We start from the raw sequence: 15,213 nt of genomic DNA, 5'->3' as shown, positions 1-15,213 counted from the left end.
GTGTGTATGTACACACATTTATTTGACAATATTCATCTCTTGTAGGTTGCTTAGCCAAACAATGAAGGATCATCTCGTAAGAGTAGCAAATGAAGCTGAATTTATCCTGAGCAGGCAGAGAGCAGAGGATATTCACAGACATGCAGAATTTGAGGTAAGTTACACATATGCTTGGTGTGAGGTAATTACAGTGTTTTAATGGTAATCATGGGAAAATGCCCAGGTAAAATGGCATTATGGCCTAAGGAAACCTTTTAATTTTTTTAATCAAAATATTAAAAATTAAGCTTGTGAGGGAGTTATAGGGGATTCTGGAAAGTTAGTATGTATCTCTTTAGCCCTTTCATCTCAACTCCAGTTCAGCTACGAGTTGATCAGAGTAGCTTCTATGTTTGGCTGTCCTGATGCTAATAATGAGAGGTGGGTCTGGGCTCTGATGATTTTCCAAAAAAGAAAATTAGTGAAGGGCTTTGGCCCTTTTTGGGCAAGATGGAGCTAGTTAACCAGAAATGAAAAAAATCTCTATGGCAAAATAAAACACTAGTATGTTTTTTCTCCCTCACACTCACACATGTAGCAAGACCCCAGAATACATATATTAATCAGTATGAAATGACTTTTCATTAGTTTATATTTTGTTTTCTACCCTTTAATAAGATTTTCTAGTTTTGTTCCAAACAGTATCTATGTTCTTCTTGCAGCCTATATTAAAAATATCCCAGATGGTATAAGGATATAGGATGAAAGGTGGTGATATAGTAAACATTTTAGAAAAATATTTGGAAAATTGTAAAAGTGGAACCTGAGGCATATGTGAGAATTTGGTAACCAATACAGGATATTTAGAAAATGTAAATACAAAAGTAGACATCTTTTACTACATATAATGGTTAGCTGAGAAAAGATACCATAAACAACTTGGAAAGACTTAATGCATATGACTGATAAATGATTAATATGTTCACTGTACTGATAATCCTTATTAAATGATAAGAGAAAACAACCCAATAGACAAATACTCTGAGGCTATGAATAGGAAATTCACAGAAGAACCTAAGTGACTAGTAAACATATAAAATGATTCTCACAGAAATATTCAAGGAAATGTAAATTAGAGAAATTGTGATCTATCGCTTCTTTATTCTCAGATTGAGAGAAAGGAAAAAGAGAGAGCATTTTATATTGCTACTGGAAATGCACATTTTTAGTCTTATGGGAAAGCAGTATGGTCTTATCTATTAAAATAATTATATAGACACACTCACAAACTCCCATTTATCCAGTAATCCTATTTTTGTGAGTATATCTCTCAGGCAAGTAAAAGTAATAGTATGTAAGGATAGGTACACAAGACTGTTTATTGCAGTTTTGTATGTAAATTTAGCAAAATAAAAATGAATCAAGGAAGAACAGAAGGAAATTTTTTTTAAGCAAAAAAATCATTATTTTCTAAAAGAATAGGTTAATAAATTATGAAAAAAATTAAAAGGTTGATGGTTTTATGTTTTAAACAAGAGCTTTTTTTGAGATATAATTCACCAAGCCATATTATTCAATTCTTTTTAGTGTATTCATGTCACTGCTTTTTATATTGTATATATCAACGCACATTCTGCTATGAGAGCTGAGGACATTAGTCCTCTTGTACTTTCCTTTTATTTTCTCTCCTCTCACTTCCCAGTTTTTAAAGTTGTATTTTAATTTTTGTATTCTCTAAATTTATAGCATTCGTGTTTTATAATCAAAATTCTGATAGTACTTGAGTGCTTGTCCTATATTTAAGTGAATTCAGTAACCATCTTCCCACCCGCATTTTATTAGTGGCAACTTTTAATTTCCAAGTTTATTCTTTCCAGTCAATTTTTAGTTGGCTAGGTTTCCTCATTATTCTATTTCCACGAGGGGCTCATATGTGCTGTAAACTTAAAATTCTTTTATGTTTAAGAATATTTGCCTGCTGTATTTATATTTGAATGGAATTCTGATTGATTTAATCACTTTTAACACTTTCATTTCCTTAGAACTTTGTAGACATTGCTTCATTGTCTTTTGGCTTGAAATGTTGCTTTCAGAGGACAGTCTGGTATTTTTCCTCAATTTTTGATTTGCTTCTTCAGTTCTCTGCCTGAGATTTCTTTGTCCATGAAATTCAATGCCATAACAGCAATATAGCTCAGAATTGAGTATTATTTATCAAATTATTCTGGAACATAGCTTCTTGTTATAATCTGCAGATTTCACATTTTTTTTTAGTTCTTGGAAATTTAGAAAAATTATATTTTGAATATTTTTTTCCATTTTTTTTCTTTTTCTTTACTAAATGGCACTTAATAATCTTATGTTAGGTATGTCTGTTTGTCTTTCATATCTATCAGTTATTTGTTAATAGCTTTACTTTCTTTAATCCCTAGCCTTACCTCTCTCTCCATCAGTAGTTAAATTATTAGTGTATTATTTTGTTTCTGATATTTGTAGTTTATTATGTTTATAATGATTGTTTTGTTCCTCATTTTATTTCTTTAAGACTTCAACTTCTCTCTTTCCTCCTTCACATGTCTTTAATTCATTGCATGGTTATCATTGGAGTTGGATATCCTTGACATCTTCTGGTTTTGACTTATATAGAAGTTCTATGAATGTCATGACATCATTGATTAGGTGTATACGTTAACTTTGTTTTTTAATTTTAAAGCTGTAGACAGTGTTTATTACCCACCTCCCCCCCCCAAAAAAACCCCAATAGAATATTTATTAAAATAATTGTCGTGTCAAACACTGGATCTTGTCATGTAAACATGGTGTTATGTATGAATATACACATTGCACAACATCTTTTTGTTAAAACAAGTATTAGATTTTAGTTTGTCTAAACTAATATATCTGTAAAATATTTGTGATCATGATTATCACTTAATGATTTTATTTTTAATAATCTATTTAATTTATAATCTGCGTCAGTAAGAATTTCCTAAAGTTCTTTTGGCTGATGTTGCTTTGACTTTTATCTACTGTACTATACAACTCACTTCTAATTGGTTTTGGGGGAACTGCATGCCAGGTGGCCAGTTAGTTTGTTTGAAGTAATAAAAGTGGATATTCTTTTTTTTTTTTTTTAAAGTGAAATAAAGGCCATGAAAGCACTTGATTAATTCTTAACATAGTAGTCTGTATATTTTTCTTTCAGATGAAGAATTCAGATATTTTTTCACATTAGCAGCCAAAATAGTATTTAATGAAATAGTGATTTTATTTTATTTTATTTTATTTTATTTTATTTTTTTGTCTTTTTCGTGACCGGCACTCAGCCAGTGAGTGCACCGGCCACTCCTATATAGGATCCGAACCCGTGGCGGGAGCGTCGCCGCGCTGCCAGCGCAGCACGCTACCGAGTGCGCCACGGGTTCGGCCCTGAAATAGTGATTTTATTTTCTTGCCAGTTGAGTGCTTTTAAATTTTTAAAAATTAATGGCAACTTCCATAGTTTATTTTTTAAGCTCTTAACAAATATAAAATAAATCTTCATGACAATCCTTTCAGGAAAATGTTGTTATCATCATCCCAGTTTTATGGATGAGAAAACTTGAAGCACAGAGAGGCTGAGTGATTTGTTCTAGGTCATACAGCTAGTATGTGGTAAGCTTTCATTTGAACCCAGGTGGTCTGATACCAGGTATAAACTTATGACCACTTTGCTATGTGGACTCTCTGACATCATCTACTAAAGGTGGTTTAATATGTATTTTCTCATTTCAGCACCATAACAAATTTGTGAAGTATAAACAAAAGATTGAGAGAATATGATTTAGCTTTGGTCACCTAGCTACTTACTAAATTGATGATTTTGAACTAGAACCCAGGTCTCATAACTATAACCCAGTACCATCTATCCCCATATCCTCTGTCAACATCAGGGTATCTGAAGTGTTTGTGAAGGAATGTGAAGCATATTAACAAATACATATTTAGGGTTTTATAAATTCCAACTTTCGTATTAACTGTGATGAATTATCCAATTTTTCTCTTTAACATCTGTGTGTTTCTAACTGGTCATTTGTTTTCCTTTATTTAAAAATTAATGCTTATTTTTCTAGTTATAAAAGTGGAACATGTTTATTATAGAAAGTTTAGAATATAATGAAAAATAAAAATCATTCATTGTCAATCTTCAACAACTGTTTATTTTCATTTTTTTGAGTATTTAATTTGAAATAATTATAAACTTACAAAATGTTGCAAAAGTAGTACAAAGGTCCCATCTACCATTTACCCTGTTGTCTTTCTTTGATACATACATACAGTAGTCCCCGAGTATACTCAGAGGGTATGTTCCAAGACTGCCAGTGGATGCCTGAAACCATGGATAGTACTGAATCTTGTATATGCTGTGTTGTTTTACCCTATATACATACATGCCTATGATAAAGCTTAACTTTATTAGGCGCAGTAAGAGATTGACAATAATAACTAATAATAAAATAGAATATTTATAATAATATGCTGTAGTAAAGGTTATGTGAATGTGGTCTTTCTCCCTCTCAAAATATCTCATTGCACTGTACTCATTCTTCTTCATGTGATGATGTGAGATGACGGAATGCCCATGTGACTCAAATGAAATAAGATAAATGATGTAGGCATTGGGACATAGCATTAGACTACTATAGACCTGATAATACATCAGAAAGAGAATAATTTGCTTTGGGTGGTCCTGGATCATCACCATGGCAACATCGATAGTCAGATGTCAGTAGCAAACCAATGACTGACTAATGGGTGGTAGCATATGCAACGTGGAAGATGAAGCCCAAGGGGTGGACTGTCCACATAATGTGTGAGCAAAAATTTAGTCTTGTTCATGCCCTCATTGAAGAAGATTGAGGATTAACAGCAGAAACAATAGCCAACACCATAGATGGGGATTGACCCCCAACAACTGATGGGGGATCCATCAGTTCAGTTTACATAATTCTGGCTGAAAAATTAAAGTTGAGCAAACTTTCTGCTCAGTGGGTGCCCAAACTGTTGGAGCCAGATCAGTTACAGACAAGAGCAGAGCTTCTCATGGAAATTTTAAGCAAGTGGGATCAAGGTCCTGAAGACAAAGCATCATCAAATCCATGGCAACCAAGAGGTGGAAGTGGTCCAGTCAAAGCAAAAGCAGCTGGTCAAGAGCAAAGGTCATGGCAACAGTTGTTTGGGATGCTCAGGCATTTTGTTTGTTGACTTTCTGCAGGGCCAAAGAACAATGACATCTGCGTATTAGGAAAGTATTTTGAGAAAGTTAGCCAAAGCTTTAGCAGAAAAATACCCGGGAAAGCTTCACCAGAGCCCTTCTCCACCACAGCAGTGCTCCGGCTCATTCTTCTCTTCAAACAAGAGCAATTTTGTGAGAGTTTCAATGGGAAACCATTAGGCATCCATCTTCCAGTCTTGATTTGGCTTTTTCTGTCTTCTTTTTGTTTCCTAAGCTAATTTTTTTTTTTTTTTTTTGGTGTCTGGCTAGTACAGGTATCAAATGTTTCTTAATATTAAGAAATCTTTAATGGGCACCCATTTTTCTTCAGTTAATATAAAAAAGACTACATTAAATTCCCAGGACTCTCAGTTCTTTAGGGGTCTACTAAGTGGCTGGTATCATCACTTACAAATGTGTTTTGAACTTGATGGAGCTTATATTGAGAAATAAAGTTTATATTTTTGATTTTTATCTTTAATTTCATTTTCCACAAACTTTTTGAAGTTTCTTAGTATCTTCTAATACCTAATTCTTGTTCACATTTCCTCAACTATTCAAAAAATGTCCTTCCCAGCCAATTGCTCTGATAAAGATTCATTCAAGGACCACTCATTACAATTAGTTGTTAAATTTTTAAAAATTAAAAAAAAAATTTTGAGATAACCAAAGCTTACAGAAACATTCCGAGTACAGCACCCCCCCCCCCCAATTTTTTTTTTTTTGTCTTTTTCGTGACCGGCACTCAGCCAGTGAGTGCACCGGCCATTCCTATATAGGATCCGAACCCGTGGCGGGAGCATCGCTGCACTCCCAGCGCCGCACTCTCCCGAGTGCGCCACGGGCTCGGCCCCCAAAAAATATTTTTTAAAAAGAAAATTTAATAAGATATAATTTTTTTTTTTTTTTTTTTTTTTTGTCTTTTTCGTGACCGGCACTCAGCCAGTGAGTGCACCGGCCATTCCTATATAGGATCCGAACCCGCGGCGGGAGCGTCGCTGCGCTCCCAAGCGCTGCACTCTCCCGAGTGCGCCACGGGCTCGGCCCATAAGATATAATTTACATAGCATACAATTTACCCATTTAAAGTGTACACATTCAATGGTTTTTAATACATTCAGAGTTGTGCCACACCACCAAAATAAATTTTGCCTTTTTATTTTTCCAAGAAAGAAACCCTGTGCCTTTTTATAAGCCACTTCCCATTTTTCCTCCTACTGCCCCTAGAAAACCACTAATCTGCTTTCTGTCTCCATAGATTTGCCTATTCTGATGATTTCATGTAATTGTAATATTGGTATCATGCAATATGTGGTGTTTTGTGATTGACTTATTTCACTTAGCATGATGTTTTTAAGGTTCATCTAAGTTACAGCTCTTCTGGGAATGAAAGCAGGCCAGTGTCTGTTTTCTTCTCGGAAGGAGTAGTTACTTTCTGGAATTTAGTTCAGTTATTTTTTTTGCATCTTATTATTTTAAGGGTTGGAGCAGTTGTTTCTTGTTACTTCTGTACATCAACATCAGAAGCCGACATCCCTCTGAGTTTTTTTAAATTTAAATTTTGTTTTTAATATTGGTGATATATTCATAGTTCTAAACATATAAAAAAGTTTGCAGGAAAAATTCTCCCTTGCATCCCTTTCCAAAGGGATTCCAACATTATCACTTTCTTTTCCCCTGCATATATATTATACAAGGCATACAAATATGTCTCTCTCTACACAGATGGCTGTATATTATGCACAGTGTTGTGCACCTTATTTAACTTAAAATTATGTTATTGTCAGTATATACTGAGCTTCCTAATTTTTTATGCCTTATGTAGTAATCCTTTGTATTTTTGTATATCTCTGTATTTATTTTTATTATTGTAACAGGTCTTTCTTATTTGTCATTTCTGTTATTTCTATTATTTAGAAAAGTGATGCAGTTTTTTTTTTTTTTTTAATTTTATTTTGTTGATATACATTGTGGCTGATTATTGTTGCCCATCACCAAAACCTCCCTCCTTCCCCCCCCCCCCCACTGATGTCCCCTCTGTTTGCTTGTCATATTAACTTCAAGTAATTGTGGTTGTTATATCTTCTCCCCCCCCCCCAGTTTTTTTTTTTTTTGTGTGTGTGTGAATTTATATATTAATTTTTAGTTCCCACCAATAAGTGAGAACATGTGGTATTTCTCTTTCTGTGCCTGACTTGTTTCACTTAATATAATTCTCTCAAGGTCCATCCATGTTGTTGCAAGTGGCAGTATTTCATTCGTTTTTATAGCTGAGTAGTATTCCACTGTGTAGATGTACCACATTTTTTTTCAGGACATTGATTTCCTTGTACATTTCCTCTTTCAGATCCTGTATACTTTTCCTCATTTCATCATGATGTCTAGCTGAGTTTTCTTGTATCTCATTCAGTTTCCTTAGAATTATCACTTGAAATTCCTTGTCAGTCCTTTCAAGGGCTTCTTGTTCTCTAGGATCTAGAGTTTGAGATTTATTAACTTTTGGTGGTGTACTTTCTTGATTTTTTGTATTTCTGTTATCTTTTTTTTGATTTTTATTCATTGTGGCAGGGGGTTTCACAGTCCACCTGGTTTGAGACTATTGACTAACTAAGATGTTGCTGTGGTTGCCAATTTTGTATGGTTACCTCCAGTGGCTGCTCAGTTGGCCTCTAGTGCCTTGTGTGTGTGGTTGCCTCGGTCTTGGGCCTCTCTGGGGAGCCTCCTCTCTGGTCAGCTTGGACTCTGCTGGGCTGCTGGATCACAGGGCGGTACGGAAGTGTGTGTGGTCTCTGCTGAGCTTCCACTTCCCGCACAGGACTTCTCCCTGTTCTGTGCCCTCCGGCCCGGGCTGCTGGATCACGCAGTGGCGGCCCCACAGGGTGTGTGGTTTCTGTCGAGTCTCCGCCTCCCTAGCCGGAGGTCTCCCCGCTCTGTGCGCACCAGGCTGGGCTGCTGGATCTTGCAGTGGCGGCCCTGCAGGGTGTGTGTTTTCTGCCGAGTCCCCGCCTCCCTAGCCGGATGTCTCCCTGCTCTGTGCGCACTGGGCTGGGCTCAGCTGACAAAATTTTTACCATGACCACCCATCCATGATAAAAACTGTCAGAAAACCTTGGCTGCAGACGCCCCCCAATCTCCCCTTTCCTCGCTTTGGCTCCCGCTCACCTCCGCATTCGGAGTGGGGAATCCCTGGACCCACCTCCAAGTCGGCAGGCATCCGAGCAGCCGTCGGAGTCCGGGGCAGAGTCAATGATTTCAATAGAGATCATATGACCACAGATCCTTAGCCAGTTTCCAGAGGTTTTCAGTGTAGCAGGCAGCTGCGTCCCTTTATTCTGTTTTTTAAAAGATGGTGTTCTTATTTTTGTTATTTTGTAAATGGTATATCTTTTTTGATCCCATAATTATTTAATTTCTAAGGAGTTTATACTTTGTTAGTTCAAATTTTGTTATTTTTTTATTTCATTGACTTATGAAACAATAATATGATCTGTAAAATTTTGCACTTTGAAATTTATTGAGGATTTCTCATGAGCTTATTTGATATTCCACTTATATTTACAGGCTTTTATATATGTACGAAAAAGAAAAACTATAATAAACCACATTTTGATATATATATAATATATATATATATAATCATAGTAAAATTCTCAGTGCGATTTTTTAAAGAACTTAGGGAAATGATTATCATACCCATCTGAAGAAAATAAATACAGTAGACTATTCTGAAAGAAGATCATTAAGGCATGATTAGCTCTAGTTGTGTATTGGATGTCCCCCCAAACTCATTGAGGCTTGTCCAATGTGGTGGTTGAAAAGTGTGGACTTAGATAATTGGAGTGTGAGGACTGTACCCTTGTGAATGAATTGATCCATTCTTGGAATTATGGGAATGGTTTTGGTGGATGTAGAGGGAGAGTGAATGAGGAGGTTAGTCTCTCTCTTACTTCTGCCTTCTACACAATGTGATACCCTGTGTCACTGAAGTCAGCACCAAAAAAGGCCTGCACCATTAAGAGTTCCCTGGACTTTGGACTTCCCAGCCTCTGAACTGTAAGCAGTAAATAATGTTTCTTTACAAGCTATCCAGTTTCAGGTACTGATGTTATAAACAGCAGAAATGGAGTAATACAGCTCTATGAAAATTAAATGTGGAAATAGTTTTATGGATCAGGTATCAGAACACACCATAATGTATTTTTCAGATTTCTGAAGAGAATAGTTTTCTGTTGTTTTAAAATAGACACTCTTAAAGGAATATACTTATAGATTCATCATTTTAGATATTTGTATAACCAAAAATAATAAACATTAAAATTGAAAATAAAATTAGGAAAAAAGAACGAGTGAGTATGAGGTATTAATATTTTAAAATGTCAAAATATAAAATTTGAGAATGTGAAGAGTCTAGCAGACAAATAGGGGAAAGATATGGACAGAAAAGAGAATAGCAGTTGTCAGTCATTGGAAAGTGCAAATTAAAGTGGCAAAACTATTAAAATTTTTTTTTGTACCTGGTACTACGAGTAAGGTTATAGGACAATTGAATGGAAATGTTACTTGTAACATTAACTTGAGCACAATTCTTTTGGAAAGCTCTTTGAAATGATATCTGTCTTTAATTTTATTTAGAATTTTTTTATGTGTAAAGTATATTCTTGAAAATGTTACGGTGATAAGTGTAAATGAAAAAATACTGGAAAGTGTCTTAATATCTGACGGCTGACAAATAAGTAAATAATGTCAAGTCTACTTTGTGGAACATTGAGCATTCATTAAAAATCTGTTATTATTTTAATTTTTGAAATGTAAGATTCAAAATCATGCTGTTCGATTATAAATATTTATTACATCTTTATACTGTTAAAGTTTAGAATAAGTAGACAAGTACCAAAAGAAATTTTACTGATTTACTTTTTTTCTTATTAAATTGTGAATTTCAGAAAAATAGGTAAAATTTAGGGAGAAAAGGAGAGATTATGTATCACAATTCATTTAGGAAAAATAAAAAATTTGATATTCCAAACTTGAATTACTTATGTCCTCCTTATTCCCATGTTCACCTTTCTATTTGTCACTGGCGTCATAATTCTTCCAGTCTTTTGGACTAGAAAACTGATAGTAGCAACCAAAGAAAAAATAGATAAATTGGATTTTATCAACATTAGAAGGAGTTTGGACTTTCAGGCTCACTTGGGAGAGTGCAGTGCTCATAGTGCCGAGGCTGTGGGTCCGGATCCTATATAGGGATGGCTGGTGCACTCACTGGCCGAGTGTGGTGCAGACAACACCAAGCCAAGGGTTACGATCCCCTCACCAGTCCAAAAAAAGAAGTTTGGACTTTCAAAGGCACTATTAAGAAAATGAAAGATAATGCACAAAATTGAAAAGCATATTTGCAAATTGTGTATGTGATAAGGGTCTACCCAGAATGTAAGAAGAAATTTTACAATCAACAATAAAGAGATGTGATACACAATTCAATATAGGGCAAAGGATTTGAATAGACATTTCTTTGAAGAAGATACACTAATGTCCAAGAAGCACAAGAAAAGTTGCTGAACATCACTTATTCATTAAGGAAATGCAAATCAAAACCATGAGATACCAGTTCTTACTTCTAGGATGGCTATAACCAAAAAGATAATAATAAGCATTGGTGGAGATGTGGACAAATTGGAACCCTCATATGTGGCTGTTAGGAATGTAAAATGATGCACCCATCTTGGAAAACAGTGTGGCAGTTTCTCAGATAGTTAAAAATGGAGTTACCATAAGACCCGGTAATTCTACTCGGTATGTACATGGGAGAATTGAAAACATATGTCTGTCCAAAACTTTGTACATGAATATTCATAGCAGCATTATTCACAGTAACTGAAAAGCAGAATTAATCTAAATATCCATCAACGGATGACTAGATTAAAAAATGTGGGATATCCATGCACTGGAGTATTACTCATCCATATGTGTGTGTATGTATGTGTATATATATATTATATGTATATAATATATAATGTATATTTGTATATATTTGTTTATTTATGTGTTTATATATGAGTCCTAAAAGTTTTATAAAATTATAAAAACTTGAAATCGCAAGTTGTAGTATAAATAAAGTTCTTGTCAGAGATCTGTTATGAAGAGGAAAATAAAAATTCTCCAACAAGTGTTCTTTTTAACAGGACTTACTCATGGAATATATTCATTTAGCCTCAACAGTGCTTTGATTGGTTTGTTTGTCTAATTAATAACAAATGGTACTGCCTATTTAATGTTTTATATTTTATATAAATTTGTTACCTTTATCAGAATATTAACAGATCCTTTTGGTTTAGATGTATTTTAAAAATATTTTGTTGTTTTTGGCTCACACTATAATGTATTCTTATGTTATGGGTTTTTTGGGATCATATGTATTATCCATGCATTCTTGGAATCTGGGTTTATGATTAACCTTAGATACTGCAAATTTCTTGATACTTTTACAGGACTTCCTGCATTTTTTTGCAAATCATATTCAGCAGCAGCCAAGCTTCTCTGCATGATTTCTCTTCAGTAATTAATATTTCCAGCTGTTGAAAAATTTGTTGGCCTTTTCTATTCATTTGTGTTTCCTCATGTGTAAAATGTAAGACACACATATTTTTAATTCTTTTAGAGTATCATTTTATTGGCTGAGTTTGGCAGTTTATACTGTGAATGGTTTTGTTTTTATTCAGTCTTAAATACGAATTTAAAACATTAATCTTATGTGTTAATTTAAATATGAATCTGATATACAACAGACGTGATTATTCTGAGTTGCTTTCTTCTAGAGATTTTTAAAGGGATTTAGTTTTTTCCCCCACCGCAGTATGTCAGACTAGGGTATTTTTAAAGACGTAATTTCAGACACCTGTACTCTCTTTAAGGGTAGGTATAAGCAGTTACTCAGAAGTATAAGTTTGACTAATGTTATTTAATGAAACTTTTGGTTATAGCATAGAATAACTTTAATTAGAAGAAATAAATCTGTCTACTCTTTTATAGTACTTTATTTAGGAAACTTTAAATTACATTTAATGAGGGATGCTTTTTGATGTTGATAGTTTTTTAAAAACTTTGTCTTCAGAGGATATCGTGTCTGTGATTCAATGCTTGTTATTCCCCATTACTTCAGAAAGCACTTTTCATAGGTAATGTAGTTTTTTGTAATAAATTATAAACATCTACCTATAGCTTGCTATTTTTAGATATTCCAAATGGTAATTCTTTAAAATATCAATGGGTTCATATTAAATATTCAATAAAACCTGATAAATTGTGTATTTGTTTAGAATTATATAAACTGTTTGTATTCCAGGTTTTTTATTGAGATTCTGATTTTACCAATGGATGATGGTGTACAGTTGATTGGCCATTTTAAGTATTTATTAGCCTAATTCCCCAAATCTATTTTGTTTATTTGTTTATTGTTTTGTGTGGCTGGCCAGTACAGGGATTTGAATCCCTGACTTAGGTGTTATAACACTGTGCTATCCAGCCAGCCCTGCTACTTTATTTTTTACCTTACATTGTAAAATTCAATTTGTGACGTAATAAAATGACACGGTAACACATTGAGAAGTGGTAACAGTACAGATGTTTTTGATTCAACTGTTAATCATCTTTAATTGCCCATTGTTTTCAGCAGACTATTAGCTTATAGAATATAATTCAGTTGCCGAAAAATTTCAATTTTAGGGAAAAGTCATACCCAAAAGGAGATTTATGAAATGGAAGAAAAATTATTTATGAAATGGAAGAGCCAGTCCTCAAATTCATATGGAATTGCACATGGTCCAGAATAGCCAAAAGAGTCTTGGAAAAGAAGAAAGACACAGGGAGAACTTATACTTCCTATTTTCAAAACTTACTACAAAGCTATAATAATCAAAATAGTGTGGTACTGTCATAATGATAGACATTTAGACCATGAGAATACAATGTTGAGTCCCAAGAGAAACCCACAATCTAAGGCCAATTGAGTTTTAACAAGGATGCCAAAACCATTCAGTGAGGGAAAGAATAGTCTCTTCAACAAATGGTGCTGAAACAACTGTATATTCACATGTCAAAGAATGAAGTTGGACCCCTTCCTCATACATATACAAAGATTAACTCAAAATGGATCAGTGACCTCAATATAAGAACTAAAATCCCAAAACTCTTATCAGAAAATATTTTGGTAAATCATCATGACTTTGAATTCGGAAATAGATTTTTATGTATGATACCAAAAGCATGAGCATCAAAAGAAAAAATAGGTAATTAGATGTCATCAAAATTACAAACTTTTGTGCATCACAAGACATTTTCACTTTTATCCACAAAGTGAAAAGACAGCCTACAGAATGGGAGAAAATATTTACAAATCTTATATCTAATAAAGGTCTTGTATTCAGAATATGTAAAGAATTCTTCAACTCAGGACAAAAAGGCAATCCAATTAAAAAATGGGCAGAGGACTTGAATAGACTTTTCCCCAGCAAAGATGTACAAATTGCCAACAAGCACGTGAAAAGTGTTAAGGAACTGCAAATCAAAAACCACAGTCAAATACCACTCCACATCCAGTAGGGTGGCTAAAATAAAAAAGACAGTAACAAATGTTAGCAAGGATGGAAACCTGATACAGTGTTGATGGAATGTAAAATGGTATAGCTGCTGTGGAAGACAGTTTAACAGTTTCTCAAAAATTTTAACATGGAATTACCATATGACTCAGCACTTCAATTCCAGGTTTTTTATATGCCCAAAGGAATTGGAAATTATAATTCAGATAAGTACATATGCATGTGTGTTCATAGAATCACTATTCACAATAGCCAAAAGGTGGAAACAGCCTGTGATGGTTAATTTTATGTGTTAACATGACTTTGGACTATGTGGTGCTTCATGGTAAATATTAAGTCTGAGTGTGCCTGTGAGGATGTTTTCAAATGAGATTAGCATTTGAATCAGTGGACTCAGTAGTAAAGTGTTTTTCCATCAGTATTGTAATTAATCTAAGTTAGTTTTCAAAACACATTGTTTCTCTTTTATTTGAGCTTCCTTATTGCAATCTGTCTTCGAGGCAATCTGGCTTTCACCATCACCTCCACTCCCCGTTTAAACAACTTCTCCTGAACGAGTGTCTTCAATATAACCAAAGCCAGTATTCATCTATTTGTCTTCGTTTTAATAAACCTCATCTCAAATGTCAGTGCTGTTGACTGCTCTCTCGTCTTGACTTTCAACAGAATCCTATTCTGTCTTTACTAATCATTTCTTCTCATTTGCTTTTCTGTTTTTACATAGCCTTTAAATATTGAGGTTCCTTGGGACTTTATCCTAAGGCTTCTGTTTTGTGACTACATTCCTTTGCAAAGTAATCTAATCAGTTTTCGTAGCTCCTAAATGCCGTCTTCAGTCAGTCTGAGAATTTGAAAATTTATATCTTTAGTCCAAATTCCTTTTCTGAATTCCAGTTGTACTTGTTTAACCTTAATTTACATATCCACTTGGACTAGTTACATTCATTACAGTACGGTATAGCCAGATTAAGAGCATGGGCTCTGGATTCAAATGGTCCAGATTTTGATATTTTCACTAACACATTCAGTTTTTTAACCTTTGTGAATAAATTTTAGCCCTCAAGTTCCATATTTGTGAAATGAGGATTATAACATAGTTGTTGGAAATGAGATTTATTTATACCAGTGTGTGGCAAACATAGTGAATAATAAATGTGAGTTGCTATTATGTTTATTACATCTTAATTAATGTTTATAAAGAAACTCTTGATTTTCCTTTACCCCAACCTACCAAATCAGAAAGCTGAGAGTCATTCTTGAATTCCCTTTTTTTTTCCTCAGCCACACATGCAAATGTTCTTGGAATTCGATCATTACACTTTGTCTTGGAATGATGTACTTTTTGTAACATTTACCTCACTTTATCATCAGATTACCATCTTT

General features: G+C 34.1%; 1 protein-coding gene across 6 annotated transcripts in view; it reads left to right on the top strand.

Annotated features, from left to right (window-relative positions):
• LRBA (LPS responsive beige-like anchor protein) overlaps positions 1–15,213 on the top strand; it is a 754,439-nt gene that overhangs the window by 287,714 nt on the left and 451,512 nt on the right. For all 6 annotated transcript variants that reach the window (XM_063108839.1, XM_063108840.1, XM_063108844.1 and 3 more), the window contains exon 36: positions 46–154. In XM_063108839.1, coding sequence (XP_062964909.1) covers positions 46–154 — 109 coding nt within the window. The remainder of the gene's footprint in view (positions 1–45; positions 155–15,213) is intronic.

Source organism: Cynocephalus volans, chromosome 9, assembly GCF_027409185.1.
Source record: "Cynocephalus volans isolate mCynVol1 chromosome 9, mCynVol1.pri, whole genome shotgun sequence".
Taxonomy (NCBI): Eukaryota; Metazoa; Chordata; class Mammalia; order Dermoptera; family Cynocephalidae; genus Cynocephalus; species Cynocephalus volans.
This window is presented reverse-complemented; position numbering and strand designations above follow the sequence as displayed.